This window comes from Alosa pseudoharengus, unplaced genomic scaffold, assembly GCF_046254945.1.
Source record: "Alosa pseudoharengus isolate Yale_2024_CS ecotype anadromous, Long Island Sound unplaced genomic scaffold, YU_APseudo_1.1 YU_APseudo_1.1_scf_5, whole genome shotgun sequence".
Classification (NCBI taxonomy): Eukaryota; Metazoa; Chordata; class Actinopteri; order Clupeiformes; family Clupeidae; genus Alosa; species Alosa pseudoharengus.
In genome coordinates, this window is record NW_027468837.1 from 8,881,357 (window position 1) to 8,899,941 (window position 18,585).

Below are 18,585 nucleotides of genomic sequence, written 5' to 3' on the forward strand. Positions count from 1 at the left end.
AATGACAGCATAATCCATTTTAACCATGAACAGCTTGTCTTCTTGTTTATTCCTGAAAAATGACACACACAGTGACAAACACTGCCAAATTATATACGGTCATTAAACTAAGACGATCACCATTTTACACAGGTGTGTCTGTGCTTGAACGTTATTCTTATAAACCATAAAAACACATCTGGACAAAACAACTGTCTTCTCATGTAGTATTGTTGCAAGATCCTATTTTCAGATAGGATACTAGTATCTACTGTATCGCATCACATAATTGTTTTTTTTTCACTGTGGACACACAAAACACTTTTGAATTGCTATGACCATGCTAACTGAAGTCAACAATTGCATGTATGTGTATTTATGCAACCTGCAACCTTTATGCTGCCTGTTTGACGTTTTCCTTTTATTTACAGTATGTCTGTAGAAAAACTATAGTGAAATAAGGTCACTCTATGACCAGCTGACCTAGTCACCACTCACACACTCCCAATGCCTTTTCTTTTAGAACAGTGTGTGAGACGTGGCCATGGAGCGGGCATCACTCAGTAGTGTGATGAGCTGCCCGGGTGACTTACGTCTCAGAGAAGCGCTCCATATTCATCCATCTCTCCTCTCTCTGAGTAATGGTCACAGCAGGGGCGTAGAGTGTGTGTGTGTGGGGGGGGGTTGTGGCGGGGGGGGGGGGGGGGGGGGCGGGAGGCTAGCTCATCGCCGTGCCCTCTCCACCCACCCACCCGTTCGTCCTGGCCGCTCGGCCGCCTGTCTGGCCTGTCAGCTGTCCCTGCCTTTCACCAGCGGGCTCCCAGTCCCCTTTTTTTTTAATTCTCAACCAATCTTCTGTCCATCACTGCACTTTATCCCCACTTTAGAGCTCAGCTCAGGTTTGCTCTCTGTCACTTTCTGACATCTTGCGCAACCCGCACCCCTGCAGGAGGCTGGAAACATAAATGTGTCACATGGATTCTCACCGACTGTAACTGATATAAAAACGCATGAAATAAAACACTAAAAAGAGAAGAAAAAAATCCCCAGGCTTGTTCTTTCCATGACATATAGAGTACTTTTTTGAGAATCTGTCACATTTCAACTCTTTTAAAAGCCACTCTGTGTGTGTGTGTGTGTGTGCAAGGATTCCCCAAGTCATTCTCTTCTCCAGAGTGGGGAGATGTGTTCATTCACCGTGCTGCAGACAGTATCATTATTAGCCAAATGGTCTCATTTGTCTCATGGCCTCAGGTCACTGTTTCAACACACACAGTGCTGTCCTTGACCAATGGCATAGTCTTCTTATTACGTTGACTTTCTAGCCTTTTGATGATAATGACAATGATGATAATAATGATGATGATGATGATGATGATGATGATGATGATTATTATCTTTATAAGTAGTAGTAGAGAAATATCAGCATCAACCTAGAATTAAAGTAAATAATACAAAATAAAAGAGTATTTTAGATGTAAAAGCTCAGATTAGCAAAATATGACCAATTCCTTTTAAATTGGATACAAATAACTTAACAGCCATAAAACATGTTAAAACCTCATAGCCATTGTCATTGCTTTTGTGGTAAGAATCGTCTGCCCACAGACTCTCTACAGAAGAAACTATCTGTGGACACAATTTTACATACTGAACTTGAATCTTAACAGGCGATCTGTTTATTCTCTGTGGCCGGACTATCCAAGTAAAGTATTGCCTCTTTTGTGTCTTTTTCTGATGTTTATGTCTTATTCTGGCTTTAATTATTTCCCTCTGCTGATGTTTGTGCTTTTTATTGGTTTGCAAACAGTTTCATTGCCATTTTGGTTCTCAGTAAATCAAGGTCGGCGGGTTCAAGCTCGATACACAAGCTGTTCCACACCTGCTGTGCCTGATCCCTTTCTGTGAGTTAGGGCCATGTTACGCCAGTGTCACACTTTCAGTGCTCATTATAAGCTGTCTGAGGTTCAGATTAATTTTGAAACCATGCAGGTTCTTATACGATTTCCATTAAAAAGGAGGATTAGTGGCAATCCAGACAGTGGAGCAAGCTTAAAATCAAAGAGGCTCAGAGTGTGGAACTAACATGGGTTTATTTTAGAAGTGTCAGAATAATTGTGAATGAAGTACAGTAAAAAAACACATGCCACAATAACCCATTTGAAGAACAGGAAAGCTTGCAGGGAACTTGCAACATTTCCATACCTTACTGTAGATTTGGGGATGCAAGCTGTTAGGGTTCTCTGAGCCTGATCCAATAAAGGTGAGCTCACTCCCTGTCATATTGGTGCATATCTCTTATCTGCACTCACACTTCTGCAAACACCTGAAGTGTGCTTACTCAGCGTCTAAAAGGCGGGAGGATTCCCACACAAGCAACCCGGGACTCCCTTGTGTCTCTTTTCCCCAGCTGCCTCCAAAAATACAGCTCTTTTTGAAGTTGAGCATTTCAAGTGCTTCTCTCCTGAGCTGAAATGGGTCTCGGCAGATCAAAATGATGCAAAATCCAAAACACGACAACAATCTGAAGTTCAATGCGATTAATCTCAAGCGTGAATATGAAGTGGAAGAGCTCTTACTTCAAGACTACACTTTATTCAGCAGCTTCCTCTTCATTCTAGATGGAACAAGTGGGCAGATATGGATTCAGCAACCACCAGGGTCTGTCACCTGGCTTTGTCATTTCCACACATTTCATGAAACTTTCGCTGTGGTCAGGAAACTCTCCAGTAGCTTATGGCTGCTGTAAAAGAGTGTCCATCTCAATTAGTGAAATTCAACAACATTCTGCACACGGCATAGCAAATGAAGTTGGCAGGGGGCAGGCTGACAGCACCGGGCTAGGTAAAGCTACATTTGCATTTTATTTAGCAGACACTATCATCTACACTGACACACCAGCAAGGTAGATTACAACCCAAGCAAAAGGATTAATGTGAAGCTGCTGTGGCCACCAAGGCGGCAAAACACTGAAATCCTACTGTCACCACCAGCCATAAGTGGCCAGAAGTTGTTGAGGCAAACAGAGAAGCATGAGTGCACAAGTAAATAAAATAAAAAAATAAAAAAATACCAGGATGCTCGTTAGACGAGCAGGCTGATAATGAAACTCTCTAAGCGCATCCAGTGGACAGACACAACAACGTTTTCCCACGAGAATGGGGATTCGTCCAACCCCACACTCAAACAGCTCTGGCAGCAAAATCTGAGCTTTTGCAGATAGGGAGTCTTCCAGTGGCCAGTGCCAGGCTACAGACTCAGTGGTCCACAGGTTCAATTCTTTAAGCCTAATGAGAAAGTCTTCATGCATGCTCAGCCTCAAATGTATATGGACCGCTGCCCTCAGGATGGCTAGAGTCCACTTTGCTGGTGTTACATGTCACTGACATAATGTCTGCCTTTGTGTTCCTGAATCCGATACTTAATCTAGAGATGACCATCTCTGACCATATTTTTGGACGCAACCCAGAATGACAGGGAATCTGCCGAGGCAAAAAAGGTTGACAAAAAAAGATGCTGATTCAGGTGGATAGTTGAAAAAGCAAAGCTTTTCTCCTATGTGGTATCAGGGGTCATCACGTTTGAGAAGCAGAGACAAGTTTAAGCTGAAGTAGTGGACATCACTTCTTTACAACTCAGGACCAAATGTCAGAGCGGATAAGCTGCTGTCTTTTGAGGGGGAGATATTACTTCAGGTCGAGTCATGACATGTGGAAGGGACATGGCATGGCTATCTGCAATCTGGACAGGCTTTTTTTCTTTCTATGTAAAATGCATATACATTTCATTTATTATACATAATCAAGCATGGTACATTAGGACATGTTTTAGCACATGTTCACCCATCACCTATAGCTTTTCCACTTTTGACTACAGTATTGCTTCAGTAAAACTCAAAAGTCACTGTCAAACTAAAAACTACTGTGGAAACAAAATTCAACTGTTAAACATTTAAAAAAAGAGTACAGGAGGATGGAAAGAAACTGGTGTGAAACAAGCTTTGAATCCACAATCAACTCATTTCCATATGATACGATACTGAAATAGTCAATGTCTTTGACAGACTTTATTATTAGTAGAACTATAAATAACACTTGTGGACATTTTGCAACTGTTGAGAAGTTAACAAACGCTAATAAGTTTGTGGCAGTAAAGTTTTTTCTGAAGCAAAGTTGATCAAATCTGGCAAAATGTATCCACTAATTTACTAACAACACGGCCCAGTTTCAATGGGGAAACCATTCTAATGTCCAAGTTCAGGTTGATTGACAGTGAAAAATATTTACTCCAGTAAATATTAAATATCTAGAAAAGTTTACTCTAAACTCCTCCAGGTACAACTTTCATACATTGCCTAACAATTTTTCAGTCGTTCTCCATCACTTGCTAGCAGATGTGCTTAAAATCAATGCTGTCTGACACATTGTTTAAATCCCTAAAAACAGCTGTTATAAAGCCCCTACTAAAAAGAATGGTCTACAGTCACCTGGATATTGGGGGTCATTATTTTGTAATCCTTATATATGCTCCCACTAATTCATTAAAAAACAATCATATTTCCTGTCATAACTATACTGATGACATTTACTATGCCCTCTCACATAAATACTATGATTACAGTCCATTGGTACTATGGTGTTTTTTACGCGTGTTTCTCATACCATCTCTCAAGAGAGATACCCTCCTAAGGCTGAATCCATTTCTTCTTCTTCTTCCATAACTTCAAGAATGGGGTGTTATTAAACCAATGACTTTCATTGGTGTATTATATTCAACTGATTACAAATTACATTAAGCAATTGTTAGTAAATAATATTTTTATGGTTATATTCTGTTCCTGACACCTGTATACCACTATTATGCATAACGCACTTATGAGAATATGTGAGGGGTTGTGATTAATGTCATACTCTATTCACTGTATAATATGTTTTCTCTACACCTCACCTTGTGTGAATCAATCAATCATGACATATTGGTAGTCTGCTTCAGACAAGTGCACATGCAAGGGAAATAAAGGAAAAGTCAAAAAACATAATTATGAAATCATCTTTTCTCATACCAATATAGCGTAATTATTAAATTATACGTATACTTATCTGCAATAAAGTGTGTTTTTTAATCAACTTGCCTCAGTATCACTTAAATTAATTGCTCTGAGACTATCTAAGCATCGGCACTGCCACTTCATAGCTGTAATGGTATTTAATATAATGAATTGTTGTTGAGTAAAGTTCGTCATTACAACTGCACCCTCAATTCCCATCCTATAATGTTATTTGTAAACAAGAGATCTTAAAACAGGTGTACACAAATCAAATCAAATGCATGATATATATCATATCATATCGTGACCCGATCTGACAAAATGAGTCAAAGCCGCACATTCTAATTTTGAAATACAGGCCGATTACTTCAAAAAACATTGAAAATATAAATTTTTCTTCCCTAAATTTCATAGTCAAGACAAGAATGTAAAGTTACATAAATTATTATTCAAATGGGCAAATCATACCTGTAGTCACTGTGACTCATTTTGCCAGATCAGGTCACATATGATATAATACTTTCTTATTTATTTACATTTGATTGAATAGATACATGCATATCTCAGGGAAAAGGAAAAGTCATATGAAGTGAAAGTTGTTCAAGGATTGGCACATTAACACCAATTAATGCTATATTGTTCCCAAACGAAACTCTTTCACCCATAAATAGACCCTATGCTGTGTACGCCAAACCAGTCCTTTTAAACTGAAGTACTGCTCACCTGTAAAAAAGCCACATTATTGAAGGAGTCAGTTTATGTCCAGGCATTTTGACCCCAATCTCAACCTGTAGCATGAAAGATTCTAAAGAACTCTATGAGATTCTTATGGAATTCTAATGGAAAAAGAAGTGAAAATTGTGACTGTATTGTTCAATTTGAGGAGGCATCCATGGGAGAGCAGAGCATACACCTTAGCAGCTCAGAGCAGAAGTATTTCCCTCTATCCCTAACCATCTTAGCTACCATGAAATGTCAAGAAATGAAAAAGCCCTTTGAGAGCTGACAACAACACTCCACTCTATCGGCAGGCCCTGGAAAGCAATGCCTCTTCCTTTTGGGTACATAATCATGTTTACTTTACTTTCAAGATTAGGTCTCTACCGGCAGTCCCAGGTCGAGGGCATCAGCTTTGGTAACAAAGAGCTCTGGCTCTTCATGTGAACTGCCAGGCCAAGTAACCCAAGGTGCATCTTCACAGATTATAAATAATTTAGCCTGGGAGTTGATGTGGCTAGGTTCCTGTCTGGTTTATCAGTCTGCCATTTCTTCCCTCTGCTTGTCATCCAGTGCTAGTGTTTGTTTGTTGTTTGTCTGGCTGTAAAAACAAATGGGAAGTTTAGTGATTGACACTGTCTATCAAATGTCTTTCCTAAAAATGTTTTTGTTTGTTTGCTGTTCAATTCAAAACCTCTATGGTCTCTCATGAATTAAACATGGTGCTTGTCTAAAGACCAATGCAAACTTATGTTACTGAAGGCTATTGAGGTAGCACTGGTACTTTTTTCTATTTCTTTCAATTTCTCTCTTAACAATACGTGTGCTAAATTGATATCCCAGGGCATCCACGTCTATAGTATCATTTACGGTTCACAGTATTATATATACATATACATGCATATACATTAACGTGTATAGTCATTGGGCCAGGAACCTTGACAAAGGCTGACAGGCCGAAACGTTCGGATAAATAAAAGTAAAAAGAGATAGAGTGTGTGGTGACCAAGTTTTTCATAGTTTATTTTCCCTTGCCAGCACCTTGGAGGGTGTGCATTCTTTTTGTTATTTATATAGTCATTGGGTTCACATCACAGCAAAGAATATGGTAGCAGACAGATGCACGCTGGGTTATTACACGTTGACAGACAGAATGATATTAGAACAGAAACCCTTTTAAATTGCAGACTGTCCACTCCTATTGTTCAGTAGGTTACAATTAGCAACCATTTGAATGATGACTCAAATGTGTTACAGTATAATCACTTTGCAAATTGCAGTTGGTCATTACAAGTGCACAAGCAAACGATATTCAATCAGCCTGACTTTTTAAAACAACTTAACCATGATCCATTACTCAAGCAATAATGTTTATGCATATTGTAATTAACAGGTTCAAATTTGAAATTAAACTGTTTGTCAAAGCTGTTTGAAAGTATTAATTTCCAAAGAGTCATGTTGGACTGCAGTCTTGTGTAAGGCAGCTCTAGTTAGTTTTCTTCAAACTTATGAGTTGAATGAAAAACAAAAAACCTCCCATTCTGCTGGACCTTAAACAACTGTATTAGACTGAACCTTCACTTCAGCTGCTGTGGTATTACATTATTTAGACCTCAGAGCTCTCTGTTACAGATTAGACATTTTATACGTTGTATATCAGAGGTAGCCTGGGTGCCATTCCGAACTTAGTCCCGCCCACAACATTTGAAGTTCAGTCTGGCATTGCTCCATTGTGGAGCAAGTATGCTCGCCCTAGATCGGGCGGACAAATCAAATCGGGCTTTTCGATGATGGACAGGTGAGCAACAGCGCCTGGTCTGTCATGTCATTTGAGCACGCTTAGATTAGGCTTATGTTTGAAACAAAAACGCTGTGGCTAGAAGTTCTTCGCCGGCTCTGCCTTTATACACACGATTGCAACAATCGCTAGTGTTTCGTTAGCCTGCCTCTGTGCTGTGGATGCAGGATGTAAACTGAAATTGCTTCGGTCGGCGGGAACGATACGCTGAACTTGCGAGCGGGATATTCTTCCTACAGGCAGTATAGGGGCGGATGAGAGAGTCTTCATTCGCCCTGTGATGAGTCATTTAACCATATACCGACGTACGAAGATGAGTAATTAACACGAAAATGTTACCTGGTGTCCCTTTAAGACCCCATATGTAAAAAGCATATTATTTAATGAGGTTTTATCACTGAAAACGATTATTTCTGAAAACTTTGGCCAAAGTTGAGATGTGGGAAAACTTGTGGTTTCACTTTCATCAAGGGAAAACAGCGCTGTTGCATTGCGACATGTTCCCTCGTTCGTTTGAAATCTCTGACCACTTGGTCGAGGGATTTGCGACAGCCTTTCCCAGCTGTTGAACATGTTTGTAACATATCAGTGTTCAACAGAATTATTTTTAAAAACGGAGGGGATGTAGGCTATCAGTTTTTTTTCTAATAGCCTACCCTACTAGATTTCGCTAATGAGTGTTGTAGGCTAGGAGTTATTGACGGCACTAACTTTTACAAAAGACCAGAAAACAATGTTAAGGCATTTGTAGAGAAGAAGGATGGTTTGTGTGTTTTCTTCCTACACCTAACGGTAAGCTATTTCATTGCTCTGATTGGTTAGGTCTATCCAATTGAGTGCAGAGACATCCCCCCCATGTATCGGTTGAAACACGCCCCATAGTTATGTCCCAATGGAGTAGTATCAGACTCATATTCTGACTATAATTGAGTATGACTACGTCAGGCTATATCAGGGGACTATGACAGATGCTTATGGGCACACACACACGCTTGCTCTGTTGTGCTCTTGTTGTAGTGCCTGCAGTTACTAGACATCATCCATAAGAGCATAATGTGTAGTCTACATTAGCAAGTAAACAGATTAACAAACCAACCAACCCCATTCAGGTCTTACGGCTGAAGGGAAACTGAGTGTGTGTGCGTGTGTGTTTGAGAGAGAGGGTGGGGGGTATTTTCCCTCCTCCATATCCACATGCCATGTTAGTATCAGAGGCACACCATTTGAGCGTGAGGCAGAAAGACATGCATTGACAACATTAAATAGACTTTCCTGCCGCCTACAACAGCACCCATTCCAGACGGCCCGGTATTTACTGCTAAATCCCTGGGTACACCTGTGAGCTGGAGCAGTTCTCGGGGGATTAGTACCCATGTTCCGGCACTCACCTGTCAGCAAACCTGACAAGATTATTCCTCTGTGGGCTGCCTGGGATGCGTTCATTTCTCCATGGTGTAGCCTTCACTGAAACTTCATTTCACGCCTCGACTGTAGCCTACTTTAATACTTTTCACCTACTCCAAACTTTTGAAAATAGCAAGTCACAATTATGTCAGTGAGGGGTTTGCTTTTTTTCTTTCATGAATTGTTTATTCATTCGTAACGATTGCAACATGTTGAATGAAATCTTGGGGTGCGATGATCTGTCAAATTACCCTTTCAAATGCATCAAATATTGGAATGCAATGTTCAGGTACTTCCAAATCAGTGGGGCATGTTCAATGGTGCATTTTGAACTAGACTCTACTGCCATGATAAGGGGGCATGGCTACCTCAAAATGTGCAACCACTTGATAAACATCTCTCCAGCGTTGGCTCTGTGTCTTCCGACTTGGAATCACCAATAGCTATGGTGACTTCATACAGAAAGGGTCTCCAAGCAACCATATTGATTGACAGGGGGTTTTACTTCCTTATATGAGAAGTAAACGAGACCCCATGCACTGCCTCACAATACCTAATAAAGATGAGCTATTGTGGTCTACAACGTCTTCTGGGATGGGAGGTGCACAATCAATACGGGAATTGATTGGAAGGAATAATTATGATTTCCTGTTTTTCTTAAAGGCGCTCTAAGCAATGTTGGGTAAAGCCACTTCTGTTGACGTTCAAACAAAACAGAGAGCTAGCTTGCTACTCACTCCCCCTCCCTCCCGTGCAATTGGCTGGAACAGTTTGTTATGTTTTTATGGTCCAGGATGGACCAAGTTGTGTTGTTGCCATTTTTGGAGCCTGGGACCATATTTTTTAGTGTATTCAGGGCAGACAGCTAGCAGATGGTGAGGTGATGTTTGCTGTATATGAAAAAAGTTTTTTTTAATTTAGAAACCGTAACATCGCTTAGAGCGCCTTTAAGCCCTTCATATAAATACAGTATATTGCTGTTAGAGATCAACAATGTGACTAAAACCAAAGTCCTTTTAAGCAAGTCCCTCCACTGGGCGGCCATATACCAACGTTTTTTGGGCACTCATCGGGCACAGTCTTTGGGTCGAACTGCGCGTGCGCAAGGCTTCACGACACCAATCTTGCTCCAGCGCCGAGATCACAACACATGATTGGCACGATGTCTTCACAACAAACCATATGATTGGCTCAATGTATTCACATGTCGACGTTTTGCCAAGGAAGGGGTGGGATATGTGTAGACAACGGCCATATTGGTGTGACAAACTAGCCCCATGCATTTCTATGGAGTATTTTTTGAGTGCTGTGTCTCCTCATTAGAAAGTCTCTGCTAAAACAATTATATAGCATATGTTTTATAACCAATCTTTTATAATCAAACATCTTTAATGAAAATTGGATACATAATAAGATACATAATGTCTCCACTTCATGGATGTGTTTTCCATTTGTTTTGTATTGGTATTTTACTTCCCAGAATGGAAAAAATATCTGAAACAAAAATGGACCATTTCAATATGAAATTTTATTAATTTTACATCTCACAGAGATCTTCTTCTGACTTCAATACCACAGTATTAAATCACTTGAGTAACACCAACAAAAGCAGCCAGTAAGAAATGATCAGACCAACAAAAAAAATATGACAGTTCAAAAGAGAAAACAAAATGCAAAAACACAAGCCACTTCACAACAGATTAGAAACCAGGACCCATAATAAACCCTACAATCTACACAATCACACTTATTACAGATAATCTGCCAGTCTATTCATATTGGTTCAACAAGCATGTCATTGGAGCCCGGAGCATGGCAGTTGTATTTCAAGACAATGTGATCTGAAAATTATAACATGCATAAATTAGGAGAACGCTCGGTGCACTCTGAAGGCTACTGATAAAGGTTAATGAACACAGATAGCTGCTGAGGTGGGAAAGCATTGAAATTCCTCGAGGACAAAAAAACATGACAAAAAGACATGATTTTTTAATGGTTACAGGAGTCCATAAACAAGCTTTCACAACGAACAGGCAGAGGTACAGGCATCCATCATGAGGTATTTCTAATATCAGAAGCGGTCTTATGAACGGTACTCAGGCAGCTGCAAAATGGCAATTATCATTTGTTGAATGATGTTGTAATGTTTACACTAAGCACAGGTCTTGTATAAAAGTGTGTGTAATGTCCCCATTTGCAGATGCTTTGCCGATACAGGTCATGCACTCTGTGCATTTCTCTAATTACAAAGTCCACAGCCTCCTGTCTGATTTGAAGCTTTCAAACACACACAAGTCTTCCCAAGGTGAATGCGTACACGTGTGTGTGTGCGTGTGCATGTATGTGTGTGTGTGTGTGTGAGAGCAGTGCCGTGTTTCAGCAGGTGCTGCAGACAAAGGGGAGCTCTCTGTTTATACCCAGCAGTCCGTTGGGCTGCCAGCCTGTCAGAGGCTGACACTACAGAGTGATGGCCTGGGATGAGCTGAGATGGGGAGGCGCCCAGCCCCAGCCTCTCCAGCCAGCCAGGAAGCCAGCCTCTCTCCTGCGGGGAAGGAGACCAATTTCGACTCTGGGCAAACACGGAGGAGCAGCAGCAGCAGCTGAATTTTGAACCGGCATTCCTCTGGGGTGCCCCGAGCTGAGTGCCTTTCTCACACCAGAGATGCTCTGGGTAATAATGCTGTTTGCTTTTTTTTTTTTCTCTCTGTATTTTCCGCTGATAAATTCTGACATTCAGAGTCAGTGTATTTATAGTTAATGACAGTCCTCTGACACGTCAACATCACTTTTCTGAGGCGGTGTGTGAGGGGAGGAGAGGCAGAGGAGGCACGACTCAGCCTCAAACCGTAGAAAGTGTAGGTGTGGGCATGAAATGCTGGCAGACCACACTGACAGCGCAGTCACATCCTTCCAAGATGCAGTGGGAGGAGGAGCCATCACGGGTGTTCTGAATGCCAGTCCTCGGTCCAGAACTGTGGCCAAAACACCAGGGGTTTTCAACTGATTGTGAACCAGGGACCACCATTCTGACTACTTACGTAACGCCAGGACCACCACTGAATAAAAATACTGATTCCCACATTGCAACTAGGCCTACTGAATCCATGGTCAGGGACCACCAGCAATGTCCTCACGGACCACAGGTTGAAAACCCCTGATCTATACGATCACCTAGCAATGGCAAACAAATACGCCTCGTAAACTCATGATGCATTTGCAGACATTACTGGGAATTCATAAATGATTAAAGGTTCTACACCATGGTAACTGGAAAAAGCTGCTCCGGTGTGTCTAACGTGAATGTAATATTCTGCATATTCTGCCATAATCCTGTAAAGTATGATGCCTTGAAGTCATGAGCCTATTAGTTTATGCATTTAGCATGCCAATGTGTTTGGCTGCCGGCTGCTATTGGTTGAGTACCACAGTGTCGCTGTTTGGGATATATGTCTTAATGATGCATTCTGATTACATAATAGTATGAGTAACTTGAGAGTGCAGTGAGTCTCCCTTGTTCATTTTCACATTGAGACACTTCTCACATCATGTAGCCTAGTATAAACACATTCGTCCATAAATGGAAATGCTACCCATGAGCATAGAAAAGGAATCTCAGCTGTTCTATGGAATAAAGCACTCAAACATGTATTGCTTACATTCAGAATAGGAAACACAGATAAGCTTCAAAGTCAGTAACACTTGCCCTTTGCATAAAAGCTGACTGTTAAGAGAGTCAGACTTGTCGACAAAGATTTCAAAATTGAACATAAGGCAATGCAGCTCTGTGGAGCATGACTGTTCTAGAAATTCCCTAACCCATTCTAAAAATCCCCTTCCTATATGCCCTGCACAACGTGAATGGATTCCAAAGGTCTTGGCCTTAATGATAGTTCTACAGAAATGGGAATTATAGAATTATAGAATTCTATAGAAACAGCTGTGACACTACAAAAATCATTGCACAGAAGTCTGCTACTTTGCTGATGTCTGCATTCAAATGGCCTTTTGAATTAAGACCTGAAAAAAACAAGAGTGAATAATTAGAAAATAGTGTACACATAGAATACCAATCACTCACATGCTGCCTATCATATTTAAGCACGATAACAAGGGGAAGCAGTATTATGGGAAATATCAGCAGTGCTGTGATTTGGTCATTGGCACAATGCTGATTGACAACCATAAACACAGTAATGCCAGTTTTCTCTTGGGCAACATATTACAACAGCTCTATAAACAGGTAGTATACCACTTTGTGGTGCTTTTACAGTAGGCTAAACATCTGAACTAGGGGTGTAAAGATTAACCGTTTTGAACGTTAAAGATGCGTTCAATTTCAATTCAGTTGCATTTTAGGGCCCAATTAGGCTACATCGTATCGCATTAAAACGGATTGTTTTTGAATCGTATCGTAGCATATGCATCTACAGTAGATAAGTATCGAATCGTCTTATAAGGGAGAGAATATATTATATAAGATATTAAATGCAATGAAAATACAAAATATTCAGATTCAGTTTGAAGTGGAACACATTTTATTCCATAAGATGCACACCCCTAATCTGAACTCATGGCAGGCATTGTTAGATATCATTGCTGTTGCACCACTATCTACCAAGTAGTACCGTTCATCAAAACTGTGTGTGAACTCTGTTGAATAACAATGTGTGACATTCTCCCTACCTAAATCACGTATTCAGAACACCAAATTATATATGCCATTTTCTGGCAGGTTTGGGAGAAAAATGAGGGTCTTACTGGACATCTTTGGTATCCTTATGGGCCCACTGCTGCTTCCGTCTCCTCCCTCGCTCTGCGACCTGATTTCAATGAGGTAGTCCTCTCCTGAGGGAAGCTGCAGCTCCACAGACGTCCGGTTGGTCTCCACGATGCTGGTGCGGCCGAGCCAATTCTGCCGATACACCACCTACACACGAAGACAGAGGAGGGTTGGGATACGATACTGCAGGTTGGGATAAGGCACTTTGCAGCCCATCACCTTCAGGGAGTGTTTTTTTTTTATTCAAGCTGCAGTGCCTTTCATCACAGCAGTGTGCTTTTCCCTTCAAGAAAAACAACTGGGGAGAAGAGCCCTCAGATACAACAATAACATCTACGGATTCCAGGAATTCTGACATTAAGCCGAATCATGCGTTAAGAAAACTAGGATATTGAGTGCAAATATCACAATGTTCATATATTGTTAGGGGCAAACTTTCAAAAATGTACACTGGCTACCCAAACAAGGCTTATTGGGGGGCTTATTATCGAGCCATGTTGGTATGGAGGTTACGGTGTTTGAAGCTGTTACTATGCAGCCCCTCCACGGAGAATCGCATGAATTGCAAATGATGATTGAAGGTGTTTCTGCTCCCCGTGGTGCTCGCACATGCAGACACAAGACTGAACTAGCAGTGCTGAGCCGCCGTTCAATCATGCTCTCCAGAGAGAGGGGGAGAGAGAGAGAGAGAGAGAGAGAGAGAGAGAGAGATAGAGAAGGGAGAGGGTGGGAGGAGAGACCATCAGAGATGTCCAGCTGCTTCCTCAGCCCCCGAGTCCCAGACTTCTGAGAGAGGCCGGGCATCAATTAGGCCGAATGCTCTGTGGCAAATTAAATCTCCAAACGAAGGCTGGGCCCTTGCTTTTTTATTATTTCATTTTCAACAGTCCCCAAAAGCCGCTTGCAAAAAAGAGGAAAAAGGAAAAAATCTGTCTTTGCATAGCTAATACCCAGCACATCACAAAAATATGAGGCCGATTTCGATCCAGCGGGTCATTCTACTGCCAGCCAGTGGCTAGCTTGAAAAGACTGAATATCTACAAAACTCCAAGAACAAAAAGAATGCGTTTGACTTGAGGGGTAGAGTAAAAAAAGAAGACTCAAAAAGAATAGAGCTGCAAAGCTATCTAGAAGCTTGTGAATAAAGATTTGGAAGTGAATGGATTGGAGTGAATGTATTAATAATGACATCTTAATTTGTCTGATTTCATTTCTAAAGCTGGATAATAGGCTTGGTCAAGAGCAGAGGGTGTCCTCTGCTGGCTTGGTCACATCGACCACCTCAGCTCCCTTGCACAGACCAATCCGACTGAGACAGCGACTTGTAAAGAAGGCTCTTGGCATGAATGAATAAATAAATACATATTTAAACTTTCCCCCAGCTTCCTCTGAGTTGCATAATATAGTGTAAAAGCTCACTGGTGCATTGTCCATCATGTGCCTCTATGAGTCACTTAGCTAGTCCACAGAAGAGGAGATGTCACACTGGCCCTAACTCAGGCAATGCCACTATGACCCTCGACACCTACCACTCTGGCCAATATGCTGGGATCAGTCAATGACCTATCAGTGTGTTGAGCTGTAGATGTAGTTCCTCTTCATTCAAGACAATGGAGGTGGGTGTGGTCAGAACAAGACAATGACCAGAGCATGACTCACTTTCATCACCTGGATTACTCCAGGGCTGTGTGCGATAGCGCTTTTTTATCTCCGGCAGACTCACCTTGTAGCCGGTGACATCTGACTCATTGTCCATGGCCTTCACGTGTTCCCAGTTCAACAAGATCTTCGAGTTGGTTAAGTTCCACTCTATATTGGCTGGAGCATGGCTCGGTGCTGGATGAAAGAAAAAAACATAACAGTGATACTGAGGGATGAAATATTTATTCATGTAGGACACCTAAAGTGATTCTGATCTTCTGTTTCCTGTATTGATTTACTGTGAATAGAAGACCTTGTTCAGTGTTAAAGGAGCATAAAACATCACTGACATCACTGTTGGAAACTTCTCATCTTTTCTCCCCCAGAAAAATATGAGTATGCAAATGTGAGTTCCTCATCTTGCTTACCAAGGCCTGACCCGACACACAGTGAAGATGTGGAGAGAGGTTGCTGCATAACTTGACACTTTACTGTAGAAAATACCTGTTCAAGCACTGGCTTGCTGGCTTGATTATTGATTCAAGCATAGTGTGAAACTGTTACAGTAACAGGTTTAGTAAGCTGCAGGGTATCAAAAGACTTTTAAGACCTTTTCAAGACATCTAAATGGAAAAATTAAGACTATACCACGGCAAAAAGATACATACAACAACTTAAAACTGTTTTATGCAATAGTTTTTTTTTTTCCTACTAATTTTAACCCCCACCCCATTTTGGATGTCTACAGAAGTTACCACATATATTTTGGTGAAAGAAAAATAATTGTGTGTGAATTACCTTCAAAGCTATAAATGCCCAATTTTAGGGTCTGGGCTGCTTGCTTTTGAAGCTGGCTGTACATATCTGGTTGTGCTTACTGGCTGAGGCTGACTGTTCTTCACCTGTGTCTGTAGTAGCCTAGGCTACTTGCCAAAGACATGTGCACTGGACTGGATTCCCTTCAATATTTTTTTCAAAGTTAGACTAAGCTATTTAAATATTTTAATAGGCCTACTTTATATCATGTACTATGTGCATCTATTGTCCCATATGCAGCACAGCAAATTAAAGTTAATCCACGACTTTACATTTTGCATACCTATGCATACCTATATCTAAACCAACCAAAGCTTGACTGAAACATTGTAAAACCATTGACTTGTTTTAAATTAATTAAGAGACAGGTCCTCCTCAGATCCTGCTGGTTTCATCTGAAGCACGCACGTATTATGAACGCACGTTTTTTTTTTTTTTTTTTTAATGTAGCCAGTCGCCGACAGTAAAAAAAAATGCAGCTATATTTCACAACTTTTGCGAAGTAGGCCTACTGGGAAAGGCTGGCAAACAAGCTGTTGACAGATATTACAGGTATTATAACTTAGACAGATATTTTCTTCCCTAGGCTAGGCCAGCAACACACGCTGGAAAGATGCAAACAGATCAACTTAACATATTTCCTCCTGATTGCGAAAACGTTTGTTTTCTTTTTCTGTCAGTCCGTGGTTCCTTCCTTCGCAGCAAATTATCAGACGAGTGACATAATCACTGCGCATAATTTGACCAGCAGTCTTCACGTCCATAGTTTGTGAAACCATGATGCCCAGCGCAACTCCAAAAAGGACAAATATGCGTCCGGCTTATGGCTGCGCCGGACAGGGCTTTTAAAATCCATAGGCTATGTCCTGCCTAAATTCCAACGTATGGCCCTATCGCTAACTGGCTTACCAACTCTTTCTCCCGCTCATTCTACCTCACGTAGGCTACCTGCATATCTCTCAGGCCACGGCTACACCACGAAAACGTCAGGCATATTTGTACATATTATTACCGTTTTCACACCTTTAACCACACCAGTGAAAACATCTTCACTCTGTAACCACTACACTTCCTCCCGTTGCCTTATAGCAGGGGTCGGCAATTACGTTTGGACCCGGGCCAATTTTTTTTCAGACAATGGCATCGCGGGCCATAGCTTTTGTAATGGGGGGGGGGGGGGGGTTATAGGCCTACTATTTAAATTATTAATTATTATATTATATTAAAATAAACATCATCTAACTTTTAAAATGCATTTAATTTAATTCCATTAAAAACGTTTATTTGCTTATGTGCGCTGTTTTTATGCCGCCTGCTGCATCTCCTGTCGTCTCTCATGAAACAGGCGACTTGCCTAGCAACTTGCCGTAACTAATGTGTAGGCTACAAATATTATTCTTTTGGATGACGTGTAAATGATTAGCTGAACATTGCTATATGCTAGTTATCGATGCAAAATGTCGTTGTCAAAAGCCTTGAAAAGAAAAATTGATTCAGAATGCAGGACCTACAAAGAAGAATGGAAGCAGAGGTATGTGTTGAGCCTGCCTGCATTTCTTAATGCCAAGCCTATTAATTTAACGAAACATAGGCTATTTTTGACCTTGCCCACTGGAAGAGGGAGACAGGACACTGTTGTTTTTTTTTTGCACAAGATTACGCGCACTCGCGTGCCAATACCGTTCCGACCTGTGCGTCATGGATAACTGCAAGGATGTTCCACCTGTTTTGTCACTTTAGTAGGACTATCATCTATACCTCAATAAATGTTTTGAAATTGATGGGATTGCTGTAGGCCTTTTTTTCTTTTTAAAAACATGGGGTTAAAAAAAAAATTCATTCAACAGCAAATTAACGTCATCTCGCGGGCCAGATAGAATCAATGGCGGGCCAAAATTGGCCCGCGGGCCACTATTTGCCGACCCCTGCCTTATAGTCACTTATACAATTGCGTTTTAAATACACGAAAAACCGGATAGAGACATTTCACTCGCTCTTGCACTTGCTGGCGGTCCCATACGCAAATTTAATACCTCCCTTTCAAAAATTCAAGACATCCCATACAATTTAAGACTTTTTTAGGCCTTAAAAACCGAAAGTTGTATTTAAGACTTTTTAAGACTTTTTAAGGATCCGCGGGAACCCTGAAGCTGTGGGTGGACTGAGAAGGTCATCCACTGAATTTTCCCCTTCCTTCCACCCTGCCCCTTCATTTCAACTGAATATTAAGAAAGTTTCAATCGCTCCTCCATCTCGAGGAGTCGGAACTAGCCAAACACTCCTCTTGCTTCCAACGAGCCAAGGCCCTTGTCTTTTATAAGACCTTATAAAAAACACACTCAAATCGAGCAACTCAGGGCTGCACAGAGACAGTGAGAAAGAGACATGGGAACAGAGAGAGAG

At 41.2% G+C, this 18,585-nt stretch overlaps 1 protein-coding gene across 1 annotated transcript in view; it reads right to left on the reverse strand.

The window, feature by feature from the left end:
- Positions 1 to 12,870: 12,870 nt before the first annotated feature.
- Positions 12,871 to 18,585, reverse strand: part of cntn6 (contactin 6) — a 28,212-nt gene continuing 22,497 nt past the window's right edge. Inside the window, exons 20-22 of the mRNA XM_076268639.1 lie at positions 15,449 to 15,561; positions 13,704 to 13,872; positions 12,871 to 12,962 (exon numbers count right to left, since the gene is read on the reverse strand). Coding sequence (XP_076124754.1) covers positions 12,871 to 12,962; positions 13,704 to 13,872; positions 15,449 to 15,561 — 374 coding nt within the window. The remainder of the gene's footprint in view (positions 12,963 to 13,703; positions 13,873 to 15,448; positions 15,562 to 18,585) is intronic.